We start from the raw sequence: 24,559 nt of genomic DNA, 5'->3' as shown, positions 1-24,559 counted from the left end.
TGCATGGATCTATCAGATTCTATCACGATCATGTTCCTTTAATTTAAAAATAGACAAAACTACAGTTAATTAGCTATGCTTGCAATGTTCACGAGGTTTATTTTGAAATATTAAAGTAATACATTAATTTAACTGTGAATTAAAATTAGCTTCATGCAAGCTTCAAATCCAAAAATGGACACCCACCAACTAAAATATCCTCTCTCTCTCTCTCTCTCTCTCTCTCTCTCTCTCTCTCTCTCTCTCTCTCTCTCTCTCAACACGGTCTCTGTGCATTTCCAAGTCCAAAAATGGACACCCAACAAACAAATGCTAAGTTACATTTCTTTTTGTCCTGAAAAAAAAAAAAAAGGAAAGAACATTATATGTGAAGAAATATGTAATCGCCATGAAAAGAACTTCACAAGGGTTGGGTTTTTTTTGTTCTTTCTTATGCGAGAGTTGGGCTTATTTGGCTTAAGCTTATTTTTAGCTTTATTCCCTGGAATTTGATTTCATTCTCAATTTACTTTCTGTAATTCAAAAATCGTCAATTTACTCTCTGAAACTCAAAATTCGCTCCACTTTGTCAGTTGGAACTCGATTTTGATCCCATTTTGCCCCATAAAACTCAAAAATCATCTCTATAAAACTCAAAATTCGCTCCACATTACCTTAAGTCCATTAACTTCTCATCTGGGTTTGATTTAGGTTTACCATGCTAATTTTTTTTTTTCACCTTTTCAATTTCTTTTAAACTTAATATTTTCTTATTGTTGAATATTAACGCATAATGGAGACTTATAATCAAATTTACTGCACATGTGGCATGAGCTTATTAAGTGGTGGGTCCCATATATGCTTCAAGAGACGACCTATGAGTTTCAGAGAATAAGAGAGAATCCACAAGTTAAAGTAAGACAAATTTTGAGAGTTTCATAGAATAAGAGAGAATCTACAAGTTAAAGTGGGACAAATTTTGAGTTTCAAGAAGTAAAGCGGTAACTTTTGAGTTACAGAAGTAAAGTGAGATCAAAATCAAGTTCTAGGGGGTGTAGGTAAAAATATATGGAAACCCTTAACAATTGGAGTAACGCGTAGGCACATTGGGAATTGCTTTTGAAAGAGTTGAAAGTGCTTCTGATAAATAAAAAAATTCTTTTGATCATACGTAGGCGAGAATAACTACAAAAAGCACTTTTAAATGCTTTTGTAAAAAGCACTTGGATCTGTTTGGGTAAAATTTGGCTATAAGTGTTTTTATTATAAACTCGTTGCAATTGAAAATGCTACATAAAAGCATTTGACATGCACTTTTCCAAAAAAGGATTCTATGAGCTAGAAGCATTTCTAAATTTTGCTGTCAAATTTAGATAGAACGCTTTTGCCCTGTAAAAGATTATTTTACTTATTTCAGAAGCAATCACAGACGTCAACATGTTTATAAACAGAAGCACTTTTTTTAATAGAAACATTCTCAAACGAGATTGGTTGGACTATTGGAGGCAGTGTCATCATTTTCAGTTGAGGCCCATGTTTCCAAGGCCAATTTGCCGATCAAAATGGACTAGGCCATAACTAATACAGACTCTTTTTTATGACTTCCGTCTTCTAGTTAGCAGATTAACGCGTAAACTTTCCTGCTTGAGCCCAAACACACACAGCCGAAGGAGTCCAAGACCTTATGGGAACCCAACTTGTGGAAGAATTTGAATTCTGAAATATGTCAGTTACTGTTTCCTCCGCAGAAAATGATAGAACCCCATGCCTAGGCCTTCCACGTTTTACATTCATTCAGCCTCCTTCCTCCCATAAGATCCGAAACGCTCTCCCACCCCTCTCCGTTACAAACGATGCCAACCAAATCAACTGAGAAACTGTTTGGAGCGGAAAGTTTCGGTTTCTCCAATCCCTCAACAAGTAAATCTTGTAACCATGTTGAGAAGCTTTGGACGTTATCTTCACTTGCCCCATCAATAAGGGAGGAGGGGAACCTGCAAGAAAATACTCTGAAGTCAGTCATTGTTCAAGATGGTTGTATAATATAGAATGATCTCATACCTCACCAACCCCAACCTCCCCCACCCCAAAAAGCTGATGGGATTATTGCCCTTTTATAGGCATTCAAGTTTTGGGCTCCAAGTTCCACTCTCCTATTTCTCCATGTTTGGTGTGCTAATGGCTTATTTAGTTGAGTCATTTTTGGCTCCCACAGAAACCTCAATGCGTTTCTTCCACTACTCGATCGATGCCTTCAAAATTCAGGTAAAGGAATTGTTCTTAGCTTGATGCCAACTGTGTTCTGGTAAAGCCTGAGCGTCGAATACATGAATGTTCTTTTGTTCATTCATTCAGATGAGTCCTATACAAAATTGCTTCTAGAATTTATACGAAATGAATGAAGCATGTGCCCTCTTATCAACTTGGCCAAGTGATTCTTTTCGTTGTTATCAAGTGATCCTTCGGACACGAGTGAAGGAGGCATGTATAGTGTTTTAGCCAACTAGCTTATCTCGTGTCTGGTTAATAGTTTAGAATTGATTAGATACATTATTAGTGGGCAACTGCATCCCAGAGTTCTCTTGGAAACGTTTATGTTAATTCCATGATATATAGTACTGCCAAATTCCAACCACTTCTCCTTTTGTACGACTTGAATCGACAGGGGTTGACACCAAAGGAAAAGCATCATCGTCGGATCCTTTTTATGAAGATCCTAAGAATTCAATGATCATGATCGTTCATCGTATATCGTACGATCAATTTTCGTTAACTACTATTTATATTTAATTTTAAATTTTAAATTTTGAAATGATTTCTAACTGCATAATGTACAATAAACGATTATGATTACGAAATCTTTAAGATTCCCAAGAAAATGATCTAACGAGGATACTTTTCCAACACCAAAAGCAAAACAAAGAGAATCCACTGGAAAGTAACTGACAATATATTGAATTATTTTTTAACTAAACGTCCATCATCATTGAATTCTTGGTTTTCATTTTAGTTGCAGGAGTTGCTGTGGTGTAGTTAAAGTGGAGCTTCTGCATTAGCTTCGTTTGGAAGCAATCGAAAGTGGTAGGATCCGTATGGAAGTATTTTAAAAAGCTGAAAACACTTTTGGTAAAAATGCTTTTGAAACTAATTCTCGATAAAATAACAAATGACTTCTGGAAAAACATTTTTTTGCTTCATGCAAGAAACATATAACTGCTAATTCTCGTGCGAAGTATTTAAGTGCTCTTGAGCTTTGATAGGGAAAAAGAACTCTGTTTCCCGTGTCAGTATCTCAAACCAATCACATGGCATCAGGAGTTAGGTTAGTTTCTCTGCCATTAGGGGATGGGGAGGGAGAGTGAGTTGTGACTTGTGAGAAACACAAATTTAAATCACTGGATTTAAGGGACAGAGATCTACATCTGAAAGTTTGGACACTTAATTCCTCTAGTAACAAATATACAGAGATCCAAGTTTATAGAGTATAAGAAAACCAGAACCACAGAAAATGGAAAACGAATTCGAGGACAACAGAATTCGAGAAAGAACATACTGATAATAAATCCTTATTGTAGTAAACCCCATTTATTTCTGATGACCTGAATGGCAGATTAAAAGGGGTTGAAAACATTTTCTAAGTACAGAAAAGAATGTACAAGATATAGCAAACCCATCGGAGACGACCATATCAAAACACATCCACACACACAAACAATATATGGTATATGGCGGCTTACTCGAACGATTCCCAGTTAAACTTACGGTAGGGAGATTGATTGGCGGCTTTGGATGTCGAAGAGGTTGGGATCAATGCAGGGGCAGAATCGAATGTCTCCCACTGTGTGGTCACAACTACCGGCCCTGATGCCGACTGCCTTGATGGCTGTTCTTGCTGTTGCACTTGCTGATTATGCGTGGGTGAATAGCCAACTGAATTCCTTGGTTGATGCTCTTGAATTGGTGCTAGTCTATGTCCATTCCCATTGGAATGACCATTTGAATGCCTCTGCTGAACTTGCTTTGGAATCTGACTTCCGTTGCTGCTAGGCAAGGAGTTTTTAACTTTCAATACATCTAGAGTTTCGACATACTTCTGCACGCGTTTTACCTTCAAAACAAATTTGTGATCGCATTTTAAAGTTGTACTTCAAATTGTGGAGCAAAATCCATGGAATGTGATTACTAACATGACTAGTAATCGAAATTACCTGCATTTTCCTCTGTAGTTTCACATCTCCGTCTCCCATGATCCCGTCTAATTTAAGCAACTGGTTCATCAATTGCTCAATCAGAACAAGCACATCTTGCTCTGCAACTTTTTTACCTTTACTGACAATTGATTCAAGAGCCGACACCTACATTTCCCAAAGCCAAATTTCAATTTCCAAAACACAAGATTCTAAATTACACAAAATCTTTGCATACACTTCTTTAACAATACCTGGCCAGCAAGCCTGTCTACTTCCAAGCTGATTTCGGAGATGGACTTCGAAGCCCTTTCCATCTTGGCATTGCGTCGCATCTCAAGATATCGCTTTTCTTGGCTAATAGGGTCCTCAACTAACACCATTTTCGACCGGTCCTTCACCCCAGACATGTCGAGGAAAGCCTTCGAGTCCCTCTCCTTGTCTTTGAATATCAATTTCTGATCTTGATGGTGCAAACCAGTCGGTCCAACCAACATTTTCTTCAAATCCCCTGCATAATAAAAATTACACAATTTTACACACCATAAGTAATTAACAACTACTCGAACATAAATTTCTCAATTCCAATTCCAAAGTGTAATTTGCATGATGCTAAAAATACCATTTTAGAAACACAAAAAAGTTACAAAATTGAGAATAAAATTTACCAAAAGAAGATTGAGCGCTGATGCTGATTTCATGGTAAATTGACCCATATTTGACCCGAACCCGAATTGTCGGTGGAGGCACCGAGTTCCGATCAGAGTCCGGATTCCGTTTCTGAACCAGCATTCCTCCCGGTCTGAGCTCCCACTCTCCCTGCCCCGAGTCAGCTCCGCCGCCGCCTGAGCTTCCATTCAACTCGGCCAGTGACACCCCTGTAATCTTGGTCTTCATCCTCATCATTTTTACTCTCTAATTTTCCACGAGAGATCTCTCAGGTTTTTTATCTACTTCACAAAATTAGAAACAACCCAATTGAGAGAAAGGCTTGTAGAACAAAACCCTTGTTTCAGAATTCTCAGGCTCTGACCCCAGAAGCATCACACCAACCGCTGAAAAGCCATAGCTTTAATGGCTTCTTGAGAAAGAAATAAACCCAACAACTCATTCACCTGTAAAGTTCAAGCCTTGCGCTAGAAGATAGAAACATGGAAAGGTTTACTGAACCGGGTCCAACACGGAACCCACCAGGACTCAGATCTTCAGCCAAAAAATGCAGACTAAACTCAAACACAGGAGAAAATTTTCCCGGAAAACAGTAATTTTCCCGAGAAAACAAAATGAACCAAGTAAGCTAAACCCCGAGATTTCCCAAAGTGGTGCCGGGAAAATCAATGCGAAATCAGAACCTAATAATCTGATAATTTTGGTTCTTTTTTTTTTTTTTTTTTTCTTCTGGTTCTGGAGAACTCGAGGAGGAGGAAGAGGGAGAGGAGGAAAAATAAATAAATAAATAAAAAAGAGTATAAGAAACAAGTAGGAAGCCAGCTAGCCTACTGAGCTGTTGGAACCACATTATTCTACATCTGCATGTATATATGATCAAATTATAGGCACATATAATTATGCGTAAATAATAATTTACTTAATTTATTTTACAAAAATAATTGTAAAAAAATAAATACGAAAAAAGAAAGTGAAAAAAGCCGCCAAAGTTCCTGTAAAAATAAAACACGGCAACGAAATTTGGGTACAGAGAACTGGGTTGTCTTCCTGTACCTCCAGACTTTGGATAAAAAATGAGAATTGTTATCAACGTTTTAAAAATTTTATTTAGCATTTTAAATTTTCTATAATTAGAAAGAAAAATACATTTATGAGGAGTGTTAATAACAATTTCTTAAAAAATAATCGTACTGTGTTTTATGTTTCGACACGTGTTTGTATCGGGGTACTTTGGAAACTAAATGGCGACGTAATCATTGTGTTGCTAATTCTGGTGGGTTTAAAATCAACACGTAGAAGATTAACGTGGAGGGTCGGCACTGACTTTGGGGTTAAACCGTGGGTGCGTAGTAATTAAGGGTTGCCGCACACGTGTTTCAACCTTTCCGTTTATTTATTTTTGTATTTTTGGTTGTGCATTTCTGAAATATGTTTTTGTTTTTCCAAAACTCGGTTCTTATGCCTAGTATTATATACATATATATTCCACCATTGCAATCGAGCATTGTTATGATATTAGACTATGTTTGTTACACCTTTTTAAGTAGAACTAACTTAGCTAGAATTAGTGTTTTATGTTGAACTAACGTTTTATGATATTAAACGGGATTCGCACGAACTAAGAACGTCATTGATACGGTGTTAACAATCTTGTTGGTCAACGGAGGATTGCTAAGGAGCCCTCAAATCCCACCTTCTCCTTCCCCTTCTCACATCTGCAGCATTTGTGGCTCCCATTCTCCAATCACCAAATTAGTCAATTTTCTCGTTGGATTTTAAGTCAGACCAGAATCTAAACGAATTTTTTTCTCTGTCTCCGTTGTCTTCGTGTTTCTACATAGAGGAAATCGTGCAGCTTTACGACATGGTATTTTTGGAGCTCGTGTTCAATTCGAAGCTCATCGTCACCTATCTCACTATCATCGCAAAATGGGTATTTGTATTTTGGGTTTCAATTTCTCTACAACTCAGGTGTGATTTGCTTTAGAAAGCCATGACTTTTTCAATCATCTTCAGACTGTTAATATAATGGATTAGAATCCCTCTAATTAAGCCACAAAAACCCCTTTCCTTTTCATAGGTGGTTGTGATTTGTGTGAGAGAAAAGTGATTGTGGTGGCTGGCAGGGGGAGGGGTTGAGGTTTTTTTATATGTTTTTAAAGGCAAAATAAATAGTAATTTGTGACTTTGTTCGACAATGCATCAAATATTTCACAATTTTAATATTTATGAATCCAAGCGAAGTCAATCCAGTTTAATTTTTATAACTAGTCCAGTATAAGATAGTCCACCTGAACAAACAGAAATTTAGAGTACTAGTTTACGATTTTCGGAGTATAGATTGATTTAATAGCACCATAACTAGCGTGGTAGACAACCTTGGCTCATGCTCATTTCATAACTAGGTTGGGTCATGCTCATAATTATGGTATCAATCAAGATAAATAACCTTAGCATGCATTTTCCACAACACGTAAATTACCATTTACATCTCCATATTTTTTTCCGCGTGAAGTAGGATGTGTAAATATTGATATTGTTTCCTTTGTTTGTCATATTTTACTTGGATTTCAACCCAGACGTGATTTTAGGTTATTAAACAAAGATTTCGGGGCATTTTTTTGGAAAATCTTTAGTTGATTACAAATATAATTTAATTGTTACTAGTGTTATTTGAGTTAAACTAGTTTTAAGCAGAGTAAAAGTTAAAACAAATTCATATGAGAACTTGAACCCAAAAAAAAAAAAAAATCATATGAGAACAACTGAAAAAGACTTATCTTCCCTAAAATTATATGTATTTTTTTAGTATACACTTGACTAATTATGCAAATAGAGAAACCCAGTGTGATATATAATTTCATATATAATAGTCTTTGGGCATCTCTTTTGCCATTTTTAATTTTGAACCCAATAAAACACCTAATTCCACATAACTTTGGAAGAAAATGGACAAAGACTAATCACCGTAAAATAATAAACCGGACCAGATCAAAGTCTTTTTCTAAATTTTTCTTCTAGAAGTTGAATATTGAATATTGTATATTTCTTTTAATAACGATACTATTTATATCAAGGGAGTGTGAAATTAAGATAAGTCTCATTATGAGTCACAATAATTTGCTTTAAATACACATTTGACGAGAATCGAATTTAAAATCTCTCAATTACAAGTAAAGAAAAATATCATTAATCATTGTTATAAAAAGCAAATGTTTTGTATTTTAAAAGTATCAAAAATAGTAAAAACCTTAAAAAAAATTAATAATAATTTACGCCACAATGAAATGCCACCGTCGCACCGACACTCCCCTACATGCAAGCCAACACGGGGGAGTTATATGACACGTTGCGAACTGTAAGCCATACAAAGAGTCGAAGCCAAGTATGAACCGTGCGATTTGTTAAAGTTAGGAGTCTATGCATGCGTGGCTCGATGGGGACGGGGCAACCTTCGACAGATAACCTCCCTCTAATTACACGATTATCTTAAAATTTGTCCCTCTTTTTTTCTGATTGAAAACTCTCTCCCATTAACTAATCTGTCTGCCCCTACACCAACAACCCAAAAAAAAAAAAAAAAAAAAAAACATCTGTGCCTATCATATTATGTTTTTTTTTCTTTTTTTAATTATTATTATTTTTATCAAAAGCTTATTCTATTTTGTAAGGTAAGTTATATGAATCTCAAATCATCATCGTATTCAGTTTTGCGTCAAATCTTTCGTTAGTTTCAAGCACATCATATCTTTTCTTATAGTCTCTTCCCAACTCTTCATCTACTCATTTTGCCATGAGCCTTCGTCTCGTAGTCGCATCTTTTAACCTAAACATTTGTATGTGTCTTCGGTTCACGTGTTCAAACTGTTTAAACCGATTTTCTATCATCTTATCTTCAATGGCGGCCACTTCTTCTTTACCTCAAATATCCTCATTCTTAGGGCTGGTTTGGTATTGCTGTGCTTTGAAAAAAAGCTGATTCTGCTGTGCTATGAGAATAAGCGACTGTGAAATAAAGCAACAGAGTGTTTGGTAAACTTTTTTGTAAAAGTGCTTTTGAAAAAATAAAAACAGTATTATAGTGTTTGGTAAACTTTTATGTAAAACAGATGTGAAAAAAAGCCAATTTTTCAAAGCTGGGTTTTGCAGCTTCTTTGTTTTTGGCTTTTTTTCATCCAAAACTGTGAAAAAAAGATGAAGCTGAATGTTTACCAAACACAAAAACAGCTCCTAGCTTTTTTTGATACCAGCTTTTTTCAGAATCACCTCAGTACCAAACCAGGTCTTAATCATATCATTTCTCGTGTCCCCACATATCCATCAAAGCATTCTTATTTTGGATACAATTGTTTTCTCCATGTCTTGGTTTTTGATCCCCTAACATTATGTGCCATAAAACATTGTTGGCCTTATTATCATCCTGTAATTTTTTTTTCCTTGAGTTTTAGTAGCATGCGACAGTTGCACAACATACTCATAAACTCTTCCACACCATCCATCCTAATTAAAACAAATAATAATTAGTTGAATTATTGTAATTTTCTTTATATTTTTTGGTTTTGGAAGTAGCATCGAATAAAGAGTATTTTTAATATGAATAAACTTTCCAATGAGTATTTTTAATATAAATAAACTCAATTTTAATTCATAGTCTTGTCTTTGATTGGGGACAGGATACCGACCATTTGGTGTATGGAATTTGGGTCATCGGCCGTCAGGGACTGCCTTTTGCACGGCCTCGCAGTGGTTCTATAGACTTTCTGTGGGGCTGATGTCAATCTGTGAGGCACGTGACATCCAGACAGACACAGACATCTTGTTCTTGTTATTGTTGCTTGTGTGTGTTTTAAAACAAGAGTTAATTATATTTTTAACTTGCATGGCTTCGTTGGAAAAAGATTTTATGTCCACTGATTTGAGAAATTTTAATATAAGAAGAATATAATTGAGTGAGATTTGAGCATAAACTATTTCTCCATTAGGATATGTCGAAGTTTTTATTTTATGGTGAGAATTTGTTTTCGTGGGTATTCTTTACTTTTTGTCTTTTATGTGCTCCTTAATTATTTTCAAGTTGTGAATATTTAACTAAGATTATACTCTTGTTCTTAATTTTTGTGTTTGGGTTTGAACTCTTCTTTGGCTATCGTTGGTACTATCTTACAACATTTGAATAAAACATTTTATTTTAAAAAAAAATATCAACAACATAACCATTTATGTTTGGAGTGTAAATACGTTCTACCTCATAATTTAATAAGTAAATTAAAAGAGGGTTTATCTTGACAATTGACCAGATAGACAAATAGTAGGGACAAAGGCAAAAGAGCATAAACCTACCCTAAATAGTGATAGAAGTTAATAAAAAAGTTAAAAGCATAGAACACCCAGTTACATGTGTAACCAGAAGCCAACCCTAGAATAATTCGAGATATGGGGAGGCCACATTTGGATCTTCTTGAGGAAATAGTTGGTCAGCTTGTAGATTCAAAAATGTTATCAAACTATTAATTCTAAGAGCGTTTAATTTATATCAGCGTGAAGTAATAGTAAATTTCTCGTTATTAAACTTATTATTTATTATTTATGCAATTAATTACTTTAATATTCTACTTAACGACAAACTTTTTTATTTATTATTTATGTAATTAATTACTTTTTTGCAACATATTAAGCAGCTATATATATATATTTCGACCTGTATAAATCTGTGGCTTGGATGACCTAGCAAGTAATCATTTTTAAAGCAACAGCATAGACTCATTGAGAAAAGATAAACAAAAGCTCAGTACACAAAAGGGCTGGGCCAGAACCAGCAAACTTAAACGCTACAATCTGATAACAAGACATCAAGTGGACGTCATGAGGTTCCTCAAATCACACTCACAATTGAACAAGAAAGGGTATAGTTGAATATCAGAGTACGTAACGAATAAGACTACAAGACTCGAAGATTATTATTAAACAAATAAGAATGCCGAAATGGCTACAGAACATCAAGAACCTACATCGTAACTAATTTGTTATTCATACTAAACTATAAGTTATACTTATAGAGACCAAAATCTAGAAACCCTAATTCGGATGGGCTAAGCCCATATACTAAACTAACAAGCAAGCTCAAATAATCATAATACTAATATTTTCCAACAAGTTTAGCGTGTGAGACGGTGAGCAGCCTCAAAATCTGGCAATGCATGGGCAGCAGTAGCTTCAATGATATCAAACAGCAAGGCCTTCGAGCCTTTCACAGTGCGTCCGATCAGAGACGTTTTGGTAGGACCCTTTTGCGATGCTAAAATAATCTTAGAGTGAATCATTCTCCAGTATAAAATTTTGTGGACCCATATGCTTTGACAATAATAGCCCCTCACGAGCCGCAAGAGCTTCAATATGAAGACGCGAAGAGACATACTCAAACACCAAGGTGCAAGCAGCAACAAACTGCCCAAATTAGGCCTCGCATGAAACCCTAGGTTGGTGGTGTTCCAAATTAGATGGAGGCACGTGGAAAGTGCATGTGTCTAAAGTCTAAACTCTCATCATTTTTACTAACTGGAATGATTTGGGTTTCATAAAACCCTACTAATACGAGAAGTTAAAGTAAATCTTACGTTTTAAGTGAAGTTCCATTTTTCTTAAACCCTACTACTTGAGAGATTTTTTAATGTGTTTTGGACACGAAGCAGTACGCTACATGTTATTATATAATTAAAGGGACATTTAAAAAAAGAATTCCCCCAATCGTATAATTACATGTGATGTACACACTGAGTTTCACTGAAAATTTTCTCCTACTACTAACAAAAGGGTTCATTTTTTTAAATATAAAAGCATAGTTTTTGTATAAAGAAAGAGCATCTGATCCCTAATTGTGTTATATATGAAGAGAGAGGATTTCAGGAAATCAAAGGATGGTGGAAGGTCTCTTTAATGGTTAGTTAGGCCTCAATATGAAAACAAAATCCAACAACTGAGAAATAAAACAATTGAATGCCAGGCTTGTTCTATATTGACTGCTCGAAACATCCTTGGTTTTGGTTCCGGATAATGGCATTGTGTTGGAAAATGATGGGGCACTGGATTTGCACCTCACTCGCAAGCAAGCAAAAATGCTGGCATTGGCATGCCCTAAAATGCTTGCTACAGAATGCAATCTCTCCTTCCTGCATGCCAACTGAGCATCTCCAAAAGTCTAGTTAAATGAGGGATTTTGGTTACTTTAACAAAAGAATGCTGATAAATCAAGTTTCAACATGCTAGCTAAATGATTAGTTATTTTAACTTTGTAAACAGCAACTAGCTAAATTTAGTTAGGAGGAGAGAAAGTTAAATTTTTGCTAAACAATAAAAATTATAAAATTGCATTGTTTGTAGGCTTCAAGGGAAGAAAAAGGGATTGGATTATTAAGTTTAAGAAAAAATAATATTAAATCTTTTAACTTAAGTTAAAATAGTTAGTATTTTCGGAAGTGGTGGCTAGCCAAGTTAATATTTAGGTCCATTTACTGCTACGATAATAAAAATTTTGCTAATATTGTTGGAGATGCTACACGCAATGAGTTGCCAGTTCTGACTAATTTTCATATTGGCCTGATTTTGACGGTGTGAAAGTCAAGTTTTGTGGTGAGCTATCAAATTCTAACACCTCAAAATTCAAGACTACATTTTCATTTTTTTTTGGGTGTTTTCTTAATTTAATGATATATATACACAAGTTTGAGATTTGGGTCAAGCCATATGATAGGTTAGTCATACATGAGATTTAGTATCAAATTCACTATTCATGAAAGTTGAACTTAAAATCTCGGGTAATGTTACGTAGATTAATTTGTAGACTAAACTTGTAAATTAAATGATGTGTCACCAATAGAAACAAGCACGTTAATCAACACTTAAGTAATAATTTAATTATCAACTTTCATGCTTTATTAGTTTACAAAATTTAATCTACACATTTAGTAGTATTACCTTAAAATATCTTATTCGTAATTTATAAGTGAAAATAAATACCATTGAACTATAATTTTATTTGACTTTTTTTGATGTTATGATATAAAAAAGTGTAAAGTGGGAGATAATCATGTTGGCATAATGTCATCTTTTTTTAAGGAACATCATCAATGAAGAATGAAAGTGCAATTGGGCTAGGCCTTGTGTCCCTCATTAGCCCTCTTTTAGGATAATAATCATTTGATTCTTTGTTTAATTGGGTTGAATATTAGGTTAATTATGATGGATCTTAAATCCACACGTCCCGACTCAATTCTACGTGTTAGTTTCTAGTTAAAAAGTCAAAACTTTAAAATATCTCATAAAAATGTAAAAAAATAAAAAAGAAAGAAAGAAAGAATTACCTGTCACTAGCTTTAGTCGCTGGTCAGAATTACCAAATGAGCCTTTTTTTTTTCTTTAATCTATTACAGTGGGAGTGGGTCACAAGAATTTCTAGTAATATCAATAGAACTTAATAAGTTAATCCTACGCTAAGAAATTAATTAGGAAGTCTAGGTTAATATTTTAAGAAAACCAACATGCAAAGCAATGTAAATTTTTGTAAAACTGTCATAATGTTACGTATTGTTGTTAATTTCATAATGTTACAATATATTTTTATTTATTTAGTGGGTCACAAGAATTTCTAGTAATATCAATAGAACTTAACAAGTTAATCCTACGCTAAGAAATTAATTAGGAAGTCTAGGTTAATATTTTAAGAAAACCAACATGCAAAGCAATGTAAATTTTTGTAAAAGTGTCATAATGTTGCGTATTGTTGTTAATTTCATAATGTTATAATATATTTTTATTTATTTATTTATTAAAAAAAAAATCTTAAATCAACTCAACCTACAAATTTACAAGTCTGTTTGAAAAATAATGTATAGTGACATCATTGACCCTATGGTTGCATTCTTAGTTTATTACAGGTCAGCACTCCCCATCCAATATATTCATCCTAAGCTAGCGGGAGCAATTGGGAAAACTCAGCACACATAATAACGGGTGTATTTCTACTCACCGTCCTCAAGTGGTGGGTAATACTTATCATTCCTATTTATCATTGTTAGATAAGTTTAAATTTTAAAATTTGTCATCAAACGATGATAAATAAGACCATAAGCAAAAATCTTCCCCATGATAATAGGGGGAAAGAATTCGACAAATATACAGCAAATGTGCAGATAAAAACGGAAACATGTGGAAACCAAAAAAATAAAATGTTGCTTGGTTCCAGAGACACATGCGCAAACATGCATGGCCCCAAAAAAAAAAAGCACAAATCGAAACATGCATACCTGTTTCGGAAAAAAAAAAACTTGCATAACTGTCAATGTAACAATTTTTGTCACACATTTCCCTCCAGACAAAACCAATCCAACAAAACATAAAACCTTATCTTTGAGAAACCAAACAAAATGGCTAGGCCAAAATCCTTATCTTTTACTTTGGGAATTGCTGAACTGAGAAAGTAGCCATGGCAGCGCTGAGCTGCAAATTTCATCACCCTATGGTCTGCAAGAATTATCGACATGCCAAAGCAAAACCCTCCATCTTTTGCTCAATGAAGCCGTCGCAAAACAACATCAAGGTGTTTAATTATATATTAATCGGGATTATATTAAAAATTAAACGATGTTTTTTTGCTAATACCTGATCTCCATGTCTTGAAATAGGTAATTATAAACGGAGCAGCGAAGGAAATCGGAAGGGCGGCTGTAGTTGCAGTGACCAGAGCTAGAGGAATGGAGGTGGCTGGTGCAGTGGACAATTATCTAGTAGGAGAAGATATTGGGAAGGTATTTTCATTCATTTCTTACTACATTGTACTTTTTAAACATATGAGGATATTTGATTTTTCCTTGTAACAAAATTAGGTGTGTGACATGGAAGAGCCTCTGGAAATACCGATAACTAACGATCTCACGATGGTCTTAGGTTCCATTTCACAGGTAACAAACTCAACGGTTGAATATTAATAAGCATATACATGCGTGTGATTATTCTGTCAATGCTTCTCAATCTTGCGTGAAAATTGGCAGTCCAAAGCATTGGGAGTAGTTGTTGATTTCACTGAGCCTTCGAAAGTCTATGACAATGTTAAACAGGTAATGTTCAACTACATTCATGTAGTATACATGATACATTAAAAACCCTGATTCTGTTTTCAAATTTGATTGATTATGTCCCTACTAGCAGGCAACAGCATTTGGCATGAGAAGTGTCGTTTATGTGCCGAAAATTAAATTAGATACAGTATCAGCATTATCTGCGTTATGTGACAAAGCCAGCATGGTGAGCACAGGGTGAGATGTACTTCATACAATAAGTTTTCAGAAGTTCTTTTGCTTTTCTTCCTCCTTTATCACAGAATTAAACCATACATTTGTCACTGATGTGTAGCTGCAACTGTGTTTAGGGTTGTCTTGTTGCGCCAACTCTGTCCATTGGATCGATACTCCTCCAACAAGCTGCAATTTCAGCATCCTTCCACTACAACAATGTAGAAATTGTGGAATCAAGAGCATCTGCAATGGTAAATTTGGTTCCTCATCCGTTAAAAATGGCAAACTCTCACTATCTTATATGTATGAAACCATATTACATATATATATATATATATATATGTATATCTCTTAATGTGCCGATAGCTGTTTTCCCTTGAATATGTAACATCAGAAGCCTAGATATCCTACACAAGAAAATAATATGCTAAAGTTGCCCTTGGTAAACAGGATTTTCCATCATCAGATGCAACCCAAATAGCCAACAACCTGTCTAACCTTGGCCAAATCTACAACAGAGAAGATATTGCAACCGATGTTCGAGTAAGCTCAAGTACAATTTTTAGTCTATCGGTTCTAGTTTTATCCCATGGACTGGAACTCATTACTATATTTTTATCGTACGTGCATAAGGCAAGGGGCCAAGTTCTGGGAGACGACGGAGTTCGAGTGCATAGCTTAGTCCTTCCCGGGCTCCCGGCTAGCACAACAGTCCATTTTTCTCGTCTCGGAGAGGTTTACTCTCTGAAACATGACATCACAGATGTGCAATGTCTGATGCCAGGCCTCCTCTTAGCAATCAGAAAGATTGTGCGCATTAAGGTAACCAATTTATACATTTCTATCGCATCGCATCTCTTAAAAATTTTCTAGTACATATCCTGCTTCAACCGGATCACCGATTAATATCTCTTCTGTCTTTGTTTCTTTACTGCAGAACCTGGTGTATGGCTTGGAGAAATTTTTATGAACCTTCAGTCTCATTGATGTTAAACTCAACCACATACTTTCGACTCCCTTGTAACTTAGAAAAGAATGAAGATCGATTTTGTTAACTATCTTTATTGCGTTATGCTCCATCGCTCGTAGAAATCGGGACTGTCAGCATGAACAACTAACGGAGAAGTTATAAACTAGCCAAAATCGACAAGAAAAATAAAAACTAGTTGGAACGACGGAGATGTTATAGTGTGATACCGTAGTACCACGAGGCAATGGCCAATATGTGAAAGAGTAAAATGACCAGCTGATTTTGTTTGGGAGTCAAGGCTGCCATCGAGCAACAGCCTCTACTTCAGCTAGGCAAAACTTGTCCGAAAAGATTTGGCCAGCGAGTATGCACCGTTGATCAAGTCCACGGACGGCCAGCACGCTTTATGGGAATGTTATTTGCATGAACAAGGCAGCTGGGTTAATTACCATGTGGGTGATTTTGTTGTCGACAAGCCTAAAATGCCAATCAAGATCAAATTTTCGAAGGTCCAGGTTGATTGTACACACACCAAAGGTGGTCTCTGCTTGGACTCGGTGTTAATAACCCCTAACAAGTCGAGAGAATGACATACATACATGTGATAACTATTATTTGGAGAGATTTTTCGGTGTGCCTTGAACACTAGCATATACGTTATATGTTATTATACAAATTGAGGGTACCTGAAAAAAAAAAAAAAGTTCACTCATATAATAATGTATGGCGAACCACTCTGTGTTCCCAGCACATTGAAAAATCTTATTTGGAGAAGCAACCCTAACCAAAAGCATGCAATTTGTTGTGTTTGGCATCTTAATTTAGTGGGTAAGTGGGTCAGATAACATGTTTACATTTGAAGCAAAGTAGTGTGCATTTGTCTTTTCCATATTCTTTCGTGTTTAAATGTGAAGGGCTTCCCCAAAATAACGCATTGAAATGTCTTTTTCATATTCTCTTGGCCTTTAACATGATGCTCTAAATCAATAATATAATGTCACGTAAAGACGCTGACACATAAACAGGGAATGTATTTCATATAAGTTATCCTCCTATCTTTTGGCATCACGTCAAAGTTCACCAAATTATGTATTGAATAGGATCATACGGATGCCTAAAAGTAATACCAATTCGGTCTACCGGAGTGATGTAGCACAATGTGACGGGTCATTTGTGAGTAATCGCACTTGGGGTCAACGAATACGCTAGAAAAACCGCTTCAGCATAACGTAAATGGTCGAAGACTTAAGAAACAAGAAGAAAAACAGGTAAAAGATCATATAACTGGGAAATTTAAAGCTCTTGTCAGACTTCTTTTGAATCCAATAGATTACACTTGCAAGACATGGAGACACATAAAACCCTCAAGAAACACTAAAATTCCTACTCAACTGAACTACTAGAGTACAAGTGCACACTGTCGCAACGATACTGAGACCAAAGCGAAAAAGAAAGGGGGTAGAAAACAGCCTTTAAATTGTCCTGTACAAAGATAAATCCCGGCCACATACCCAATGGGAGCCAATTTAGGCCAAATTATGTTACCGTCATGCCTTCCAGCCATACATGTTATCGTCAAGATTGCTGTTAAAAAAACCGTTCTCTGTGAATTCACGGGCAATGTCTTGTACCAGATCCTCTTGCAAGTGAAGGTTTGAGGGTAAATCCGGGGCTCTTTGGTTGTATGTGTTGTTACCACCACCACCTGTGGAATTGTCGCTGTTTGCAGTGGCTTTGAAGCTGTTATTCCTGCTTGGAGCAGGGCCGTGACTACCAGACACATTGGAGGTGGATGGTGCTGCCGCTGGATTGTTGCCTCCAAAACTCACTCCATTCCTCCCAACACTCCCATTTGCACTTGGACTGGGAAGAGATTGTTGTCCTCCTCCCCCGCTGTTATTGGACATCTCCTGTAGCAGTTGCTGGATCATCTGTTGCTGCAAGGCCTGATTACCCTGGGAGCCAGTTGAATGAGCTTGTTGTAGCAAGCTATTGGAACTAAGTGACCGCTGCTGCAGCTGCTGTGGCTGTCGTGAGGGTAGATGGGGACTTGACAAGGCACTACCAGGTAAGTTCTGCATGGATCCCGGTATTAATGCGGCGGCACCTTGGAATGTTGATGATGGGCTGTGGTTGGAATTATTGAAGGAAGAAGATGCCTCCTGTTGAAGAGAGTTTGCATTTGAATTCACAGAGTTCTGTCTCAAAAGCAGATTCTGGTAAGCGGCATGCGCTGAACCGCTCATAGCTCCACGACCGACCATCTGATGGTGGTTGTTCATTTGGTTATTCAGTCCAGGATGCAATGCCATTAGCTTATTGAGTGTGTTCCTGTCAGTGGGCAAACCCTGAGCACTTGCTAACTGCTCCATTTCCTGCATCTTTTGCATCTGGAGCTTGGCTGCGGTGGCATGCCGAGGATAAACCTTCAAGCCCTCTGCAATTGTCAACATAAGTTCACCGAGAAAACAAATCATTATAAAAACTGTGTCATAATAGTTGCTAGATAATTTAATATGCATCAATGGATGGATAAGAAACAACCGAGAAAACAAAAAACAAGCCAAGTACCCAATTCTTCACCACATTAAAGATTGACTTGAATTAAAAAAATAAAGGCCATAATGAACTAAAGAAACAATGACGAAACTACTTCCTACAGGAAAAATAGGCAGGAGCAGACAGGTCCAGTGACAGGAGAATGTTAGAGGCTGCATCTCCATGAATATAATCAGCCATAATAGTCGATGCATATTAGCCCAAAACTGAAGCTTCCACAAGATAATGCTTTACTCAGTGAATGACTTGATAAAGATACAAACAGTAGCAAGTAGGAGATCAGTTGGGTAATCGTGTCATGGTTTGTTTAAGAAGCTGTCTTAAGGTGGTGCTGGGATGTAAGTCAGAAGATGGTACCAACAATCAACTATCCATGCAAAGCAGCAGCATAGAGTTAGAAAATAACAATATGGGAAAAAGGGAAACTTACCAATTGGCCCAACTTTGTTCTCCCTGCAGAAGTCAACCAAGTCCTTCATGCTATTGACAACCTCTGAGATCTGTCAAAAGTTCAGAGTCAGCAACTAAGACAGAACTCGGAATAAGAGAATATAACTTAAATTCACTTCTTAGGTCAAAACTCATGTCCATAAATGCAATAGCATATACCTGCAAACACCTCACATATCTTTTAGAAAAACCCAAGTCATTCAACGACTGCAACTCCAAACTCTTTGCTAGCTGCCGTCCAGCTGTCAGCACCCTGGAGAAAGCAATCAACATCAGTGCAGCCCTTCAGAATCAAAGTCTAATACCCAAGAATTCAACAAAAGCAGTTCACTGATAGATTCATAAACTCACATATTGCTGTTTGTTTGTAGATCCTGCTGAGAAATCCCATCAGATCCACTTTCAGCTATTGTGCTTTGGCATTTCTGAGCAACTTGAACCAACTGATTCACCTGGAGAAAAAGTATGCTTCATAAGTGCAAGGCATAAAGTCTGCCCAATTTAACCTACTTTTATTTTCTGCTAAAATTTTGGTCTGTTTAATTAAATTGAATCACTGACCAAAAGAACACAAAGATATTAGGAATGTTAGCGCTACTACCAAAATCAAACTAAGATGGTTCACTGGAAAACAATCAGATCAAGGAATAACACCAGTACAACCAATTTAACGTGTCTTAGTAGATTCCCAAGCAACCTTTATACAAACATAACAGTCTAAGAGTTAAACTGTCTTTCTACGGTTCCAGAATTGCACATTTCTCATAACACATGAATTAAATCACTGGATATCACTACCAGTCATCATATTCTCACAATTACCGAACTCAAAACTGAGAGGTAAGGTAACAATCAAAATTAACGATTAGAATGAGAAAATTGCTTCTGGCTAATGCATCTATCCAGTTTAATGCATCAGTCAACCAACCAAATAAGAGGAAAACTTAAATTAAGGCACACATAAACCAGTACCTGTGGAGCAACCAACCTACGAGGAAGAAGTTCTTCATGTCGTCTTGCACAGAATTCCCAAGACAATATCTAGTAAAAGCATAATGTAAAAGGTTAGAAGCAGGTTATTTTCCAAGGCACAGAAACTAAAAGCCAAAATTAAGAATTTGTTCTCTTACCTTTAAATCTTGTGTAAATATGATACGAAGCTGACCCTCCCGAACAACACGAAGTTGCTCATATACACTCTCTTGAACTGCTTTCCCATACTCCAACATCATCACACCAGAAGGAAATCTACCTTCACGTGGCAAGTCCAAGAATAAAAGCTCATCGATGACTCCACTGCCAAATTTGATCTCATTAAGTCTGGGAAGCACTTCAAATGTTGCCTCTGTAACCATGAAAAGGAACTAGTTGGTTAGTTTCAGTTTACCAAATTATAAATATATCAAACATTGGAGGTGAGACCACAGAGATTTCTATATATTTCTAAGTTACTTTGGCACAAAAAAGTTTTTCAGCAGACTATTGATTAAAAAATGATAGACTGTAAGAGGCATTAGAGGGTAGAAACCTCAAAATAAAATGATGGTAATGTCCATCTACACGGAAAAAGCATAAAACTTGGAGAAAGAAGCACCTTAAGACAAATAAAAAGCAAAAACTAATTGTCCCCCAAGACCGTTGGTCTAGTGTTGTAACCCTTGACAAAGTACAAATCAATAAAGCTTCAGATTTTCTTACCAAAACCCCTTCCAGATTTAGAACCACAAATGTCGCATTGCCAAGCGTCCTGACCAAAAAGAAAGCAAATATTCACATGTACGAACCGTTGACATATGTTCAATCAGGCAGATAATATAAACACAAATTAACTATGAAGTTATAAAAATAGGAGTATCATTTGTAGGGACAGAGTCACTTATGATTATATGAGAAACAATTTAAATAACTGGACAGAAGAGTTAATTAACACGTATACTAACCATAGCAGCCTGAGGGAAAACACCAAGTGCGTGATGCCCAACATTATCATATAATGACAAGCACCATCTTTTCTTAGCACGAGGAGAGTAATACTCTGTAACAAACTTCCTCCAATAAGCAATACTATTGTCCTGTCAACAAAATTCACACATCATTAGATAAACAATGCTGACGGATAGATACTCAAAGGATAGGAACGTCTAAATAAGATATTTGTAACGAAAAGAAAAGCATATCTACAAACCCAGTTGAAATGGAAATGAAGAGAGAAAAGAAACAGCACAATGAAGTGCATTAAACAAGGGAACTCACAGCAGGCCGTTGCCGCTGATGATATAAATATTGCATCAGCCTACGAGCACATACACCACTATCATAGGGACGCTTAATGGAAGATACTGGCTGCATTGATTGTTGAAATTGCTGTTGTCTCAACTGCTGCTGTTGTTGTTGCTGTTGCTGCTGCTGCAACTGGGCTCTCTGCAGTTGAGGCATTGACTGCAAAATCTGTTGCTGTTGCCGTAATCTCTGCTGGTGAAGCATGGCTTGTAACTGCTGGGGATTCCGGCCTTGGAATTGCATTGGATCCTGTCTTTGCAGTAACTGTTGTATCACTTGCTGCTGCAGAATATCTTCCTGCTTGATATCCAGACGGGGTTTTTTCTGGACATGGGCCAAATTGTTTGGATCCTGAATAAAAGTTCCAGGTACTCGTGCTCCCATGGGAAGGGAAACCTGGCCAGTTTGGGACGTTGGTAAAGAAGTAGCACTTGAAGCCCCTTGCTGCCGTTGGTTTTGGTGCAGCTGATTCTGCTGCATTTGTTGAGAATTCTGGTCATGCTGAGAATTCTGTTGCACTACAGAAGACCCATCCATAATCGATGACCCTGACATGCTAATATTGTTGGAAGAGAATGACATGGGCGATGCTGGTAAGCGCATGTATGACTCGTTATTGATGCTTGCACTTCTTTGCAAATGGGGACCTCCAGAAAATACAGAGTTTGCATCTGTGACCAAAGAACTTGCGCCAACACTCGGACCTGAGTTCGCCACACCGCTCAAAACTGCATTATTCATGTCCCCAGAAACCAGACCGAGATTTGAACGCCCAGTTCCAAGAATGGAATTAGAAGAGTTCCCGAAAGATGAGCTCAAGTGTGAGTTAACTGCAAGCTGAGACTGCCCATCCCCTTGGAAGAAAATTCCAGAACTTGGTGAAGACTGAGCTAATCCTCCAGCCACACGAGAAGGCACCATAGGAGGCACCGCACTTTGGTGGCCAGAGTCTAAGTAGCTCTCCAGAGCCAGGCCTGATAGTATTTTTACAATAATTAATATGCTCAGCCCACTCAATAGATACAAAAACAAAATAAACAAGGAACTCCTCTTAAAAAAAATATCTCAAAAATACAATATGGGCAGAGTCAACAATACAAATACATACAATTTCAGAACCCTCACCTCACTGTGTCAGTAATTTCACCAGTTATCCGATAAATATGCGACCCAAAAAGGTGCACGATATTTATTTTCTGTATAACCTTTCAACAATTTCTCATGGGATCTAAGATAAACAAGAGGAAACAACACTATCAGCAGTAGAACAAGAACTAAAAACATAAACCAAACTAAATTCCAAACCAATACCATCCAGATAAGTAAATTAAACACTTACAACGAACAAGAAACACGAAATCCAACCCAAACTAAAGCCCCTTAGGGTTCCAAAATGTTGATTTTCTAGTGAGCCCCACAAAAACCCTAATTTCCAACCAAGCTACCCATGAAACAATGACATAAGCTTATCAGCCCCGAACCCAGCAATTTCTAGATGATCTAAACCCAACCCAGTTCAACCGAACCGAAAATTAACAGAACACAATTGAAACAATCAAACATTTAGCTCAATCTTTATCAATTAAAATGATAATTACAGACTAAAGATCGAACTTAAAGCAGCTCCAGCTCAAATTTTGAACAAAATTAAACTAGTAAAACTCATAATTATGCAGAAAAACAGAAGATCGAGCAGCAGAAACGAAATTTCGAAGACCAAGTAGAACAAAAAATCAGTGAACTTTTTCCAGTCCAGAGATCGATCAGAGCATAATTTAATTAACCAAATTAATTAATCTGAACTAGAAGCAAAAATCAAACCAAAAAATTGAACAAGTAATCGAATTAGATAAATGCACGGCAGCTACGGACCTCAGGAATCGGGAGCTGTAAAAATCCGAAACGCTGCCTTACTTTGGAAACAAAAACCCGAAATTTGCAGAGAAATTTTAGAGTGAGAAAGAGAGAGGAAAGGAGTCGGAGGGCGCTGGTTATATACCTAGCGGGAATCGCAGAGGACGAGTGACCGGCTGCATCGGTGCCCTGCCCTACATCACCGGCTACGCTCGGTGAATCAAGGAACACGTGTTTCGTGATCGGTTGAGAATTGTGGTCGGTGAGAGATCGGGCGATGTCAACGCGAGGATTAAAGACACGTGGCGCAACCCGACTGGTTGTTTTCTAGGGCAATGAGGATATTACCTGGATTAGCCTGTTGAGCTCCGATGCGGTGCACCCGGTTGAGCGTGAGTTTGTCTACAGTCTTTGTCCTTCCCGGTAACGGAAACGAGGGCAAATGCGACAATTCGAAGGGTAATTAAAGAAATTGGGGACACGTGTGCGAATCGAATTGGGTGGATCTTTCCCATTCCAGTTGTGTGTGATTTTACCATATTGGTTAACGGATTGGAAAGATTTTTCAATGTGACCGTTACATGGGTAATTTACTATGTATGACTATATAAATAGTAGATATGTGTGTTAAAAAGTTAATAATTTAAAAAATAAAATTTCTCACTACTTACATAAAAATACGTGGTGTACTACTCGTATTCTCGTCACAACAAAAAAACCTTTCTACGGATAGAGACAGACCGTCTGCTTCTGCCACGTGTGGCTGACACGCACAATAGAACAAGGCCTCGTGTGGCTTATGTTCTGATTAATTTCGTTAAAAATTATGCATTGACTAATTTAATCCCGGGGACAGAAATACATGCGATGATGAATCCTAGGATTTTTTTTTTTTTTTTTTGTCAAAAAATCTTAGGATGTTTCAAGATGATGTTTCTTGCACAATATCATTATTTTTTTTACTACATAGATATTTTTACTAAAGAAATGAGAAATTCAGTTAAGTCACACAATTGATATCCTAATTTGGTATTGAATTTATCATTCAAGAGATTTGAACATAAGACCTCTTAATTCTTAATAAAGAAGAATATTATTAGACCGTATTACTGAGTAGTATTGCACAACATCATGGTAATTGCAAAAAGAATGAAACCAGTGTAGGTGAGGTGTCCTTTTTTCAAGGCCCAACAAAGTCAAGACTAGCGCCCAATATCAGCCCAACAAACTTTACTTGTTCTTATTATCTAATCATCGGTTATAAAGCTCAATCCGATGTAAGGAGAAATTTTTTATAAGTTTCAAAGGTGTGAAATTTTTTGTCA

At 36.7% G+C, this 24,559-nt stretch overlaps 3 protein-coding genes across 4 annotated transcripts; 1 reads left to right on the top strand and 2 right to left on the bottom strand.

The window, feature by feature from the left end:
- Positions 1 to 3,396: 3,396 nt before the first annotated feature.
- LOC103960528 (BAG family molecular chaperone regulator 1) lies at positions 3,397 to 5,637 on the bottom strand. Its single transcript, XM_009373011.3, has 4 exons — positions 4,835 to 5,637; positions 4,421 to 4,677; positions 4,188 to 4,334; positions 3,397 to 4,087 (listed from the first exon to the last, which is right to left on the bottom strand). Exons 1-4 carry the CDS (start codon positions 5,070 to 5,072, stop codon positions 3,713 to 3,715), a joined length of 1,017 nt encoding a protein of 338 aa, XP_009371286.2. The 5' UTR covers positions 5,073 to 5,637; the 3' UTR covers positions 3,397 to 3,712.
- Positions 5,638 to 14,208: 8,571 nt separating this feature from the next.
- Positions 14,209 to 16,179, top strand: LOC103960530 (dihydrodipicolinate reductase-like protein CRR1, chloroplastic). Its single transcript, XM_009373013.3, has 9 exons — positions 14,209 to 14,427; positions 14,513 to 14,635; positions 14,714 to 14,788; positions 14,879 to 14,944; positions 15,036 to 15,131; positions 15,256 to 15,372; positions 15,572 to 15,664; positions 15,755 to 15,943; positions 16,059 to 16,179. Exons 1-9 carry the CDS (start codon positions 14,314 to 14,316, stop codon positions 16,089 to 16,091), a joined length of 906 nt encoding a protein of 301 aa, XP_009371288.2. The 5' UTR covers positions 14,209 to 14,313; the 3' UTR covers positions 16,092 to 16,179.
- Positions 16,180 to 17,359: 1,180 nt separating this feature from the next.
- LOC125467945 (probable transcriptional regulator SLK2) lies at positions 17,360 to 23,391 on the bottom strand. 2 transcript variants are annotated; one of them, XM_009373014.3, is made up of 11 exons: positions 23,253 to 23,391; positions 22,506 to 22,608; positions 21,354 to 22,354; positions 21,041 to 21,172; positions 20,799 to 20,847; positions 20,231 to 20,445; positions 20,073 to 20,141; positions 19,452 to 19,552; positions 19,260 to 19,353; positions 19,081 to 19,150; positions 17,360 to 18,528 (listed from the first exon to the last, which is right to left on the bottom strand). In XM_009373014.3, the coding sequence occupies exons 3-11, from the start codon at positions 22,299 to 22,301 to the stop codon at positions 17,639 to 17,641; spliced, it is 2,568 nt and encodes an 855-aa protein (XP_009371289.2). In that variant the 5' UTR covers positions 22,302 to 22,354; positions 22,506 to 22,608; positions 23,253 to 23,391; the 3' UTR covers positions 17,360 to 17,638. The 2 variants fall into 2 exon arrangements, with proteins under 2 accessions (XP_009371289.2, XP_048421251.1); XM_048565294.1 differs by lacking the exon at positions 22,506 to 22,608 and having other exon boundaries at positions 23,253 to 23,388.
- Positions 23,392 to 24,559: the final 1,168 nt, after the last annotated feature.

The sequence above is a fragment of a genome, unplaced genomic scaffold (genome assembly GCF_019419815.1).
Source record: "Pyrus x bretschneideri cultivar Hongxiangsu unplaced genomic scaffold, Pyrus_bretschneideri_v1 Contig4, whole genome shotgun sequence".
In the NCBI taxonomy this organism is placed as follows: Eukaryota; Viridiplantae; Streptophyta; class Magnoliopsida; order Rosales; family Rosaceae; genus Pyrus; species Pyrus x bretschneideri.
Note: the sequence above shows the minus strand (reverse complement) of the source record. Positions and strands in the feature narration are given on the sequence as shown.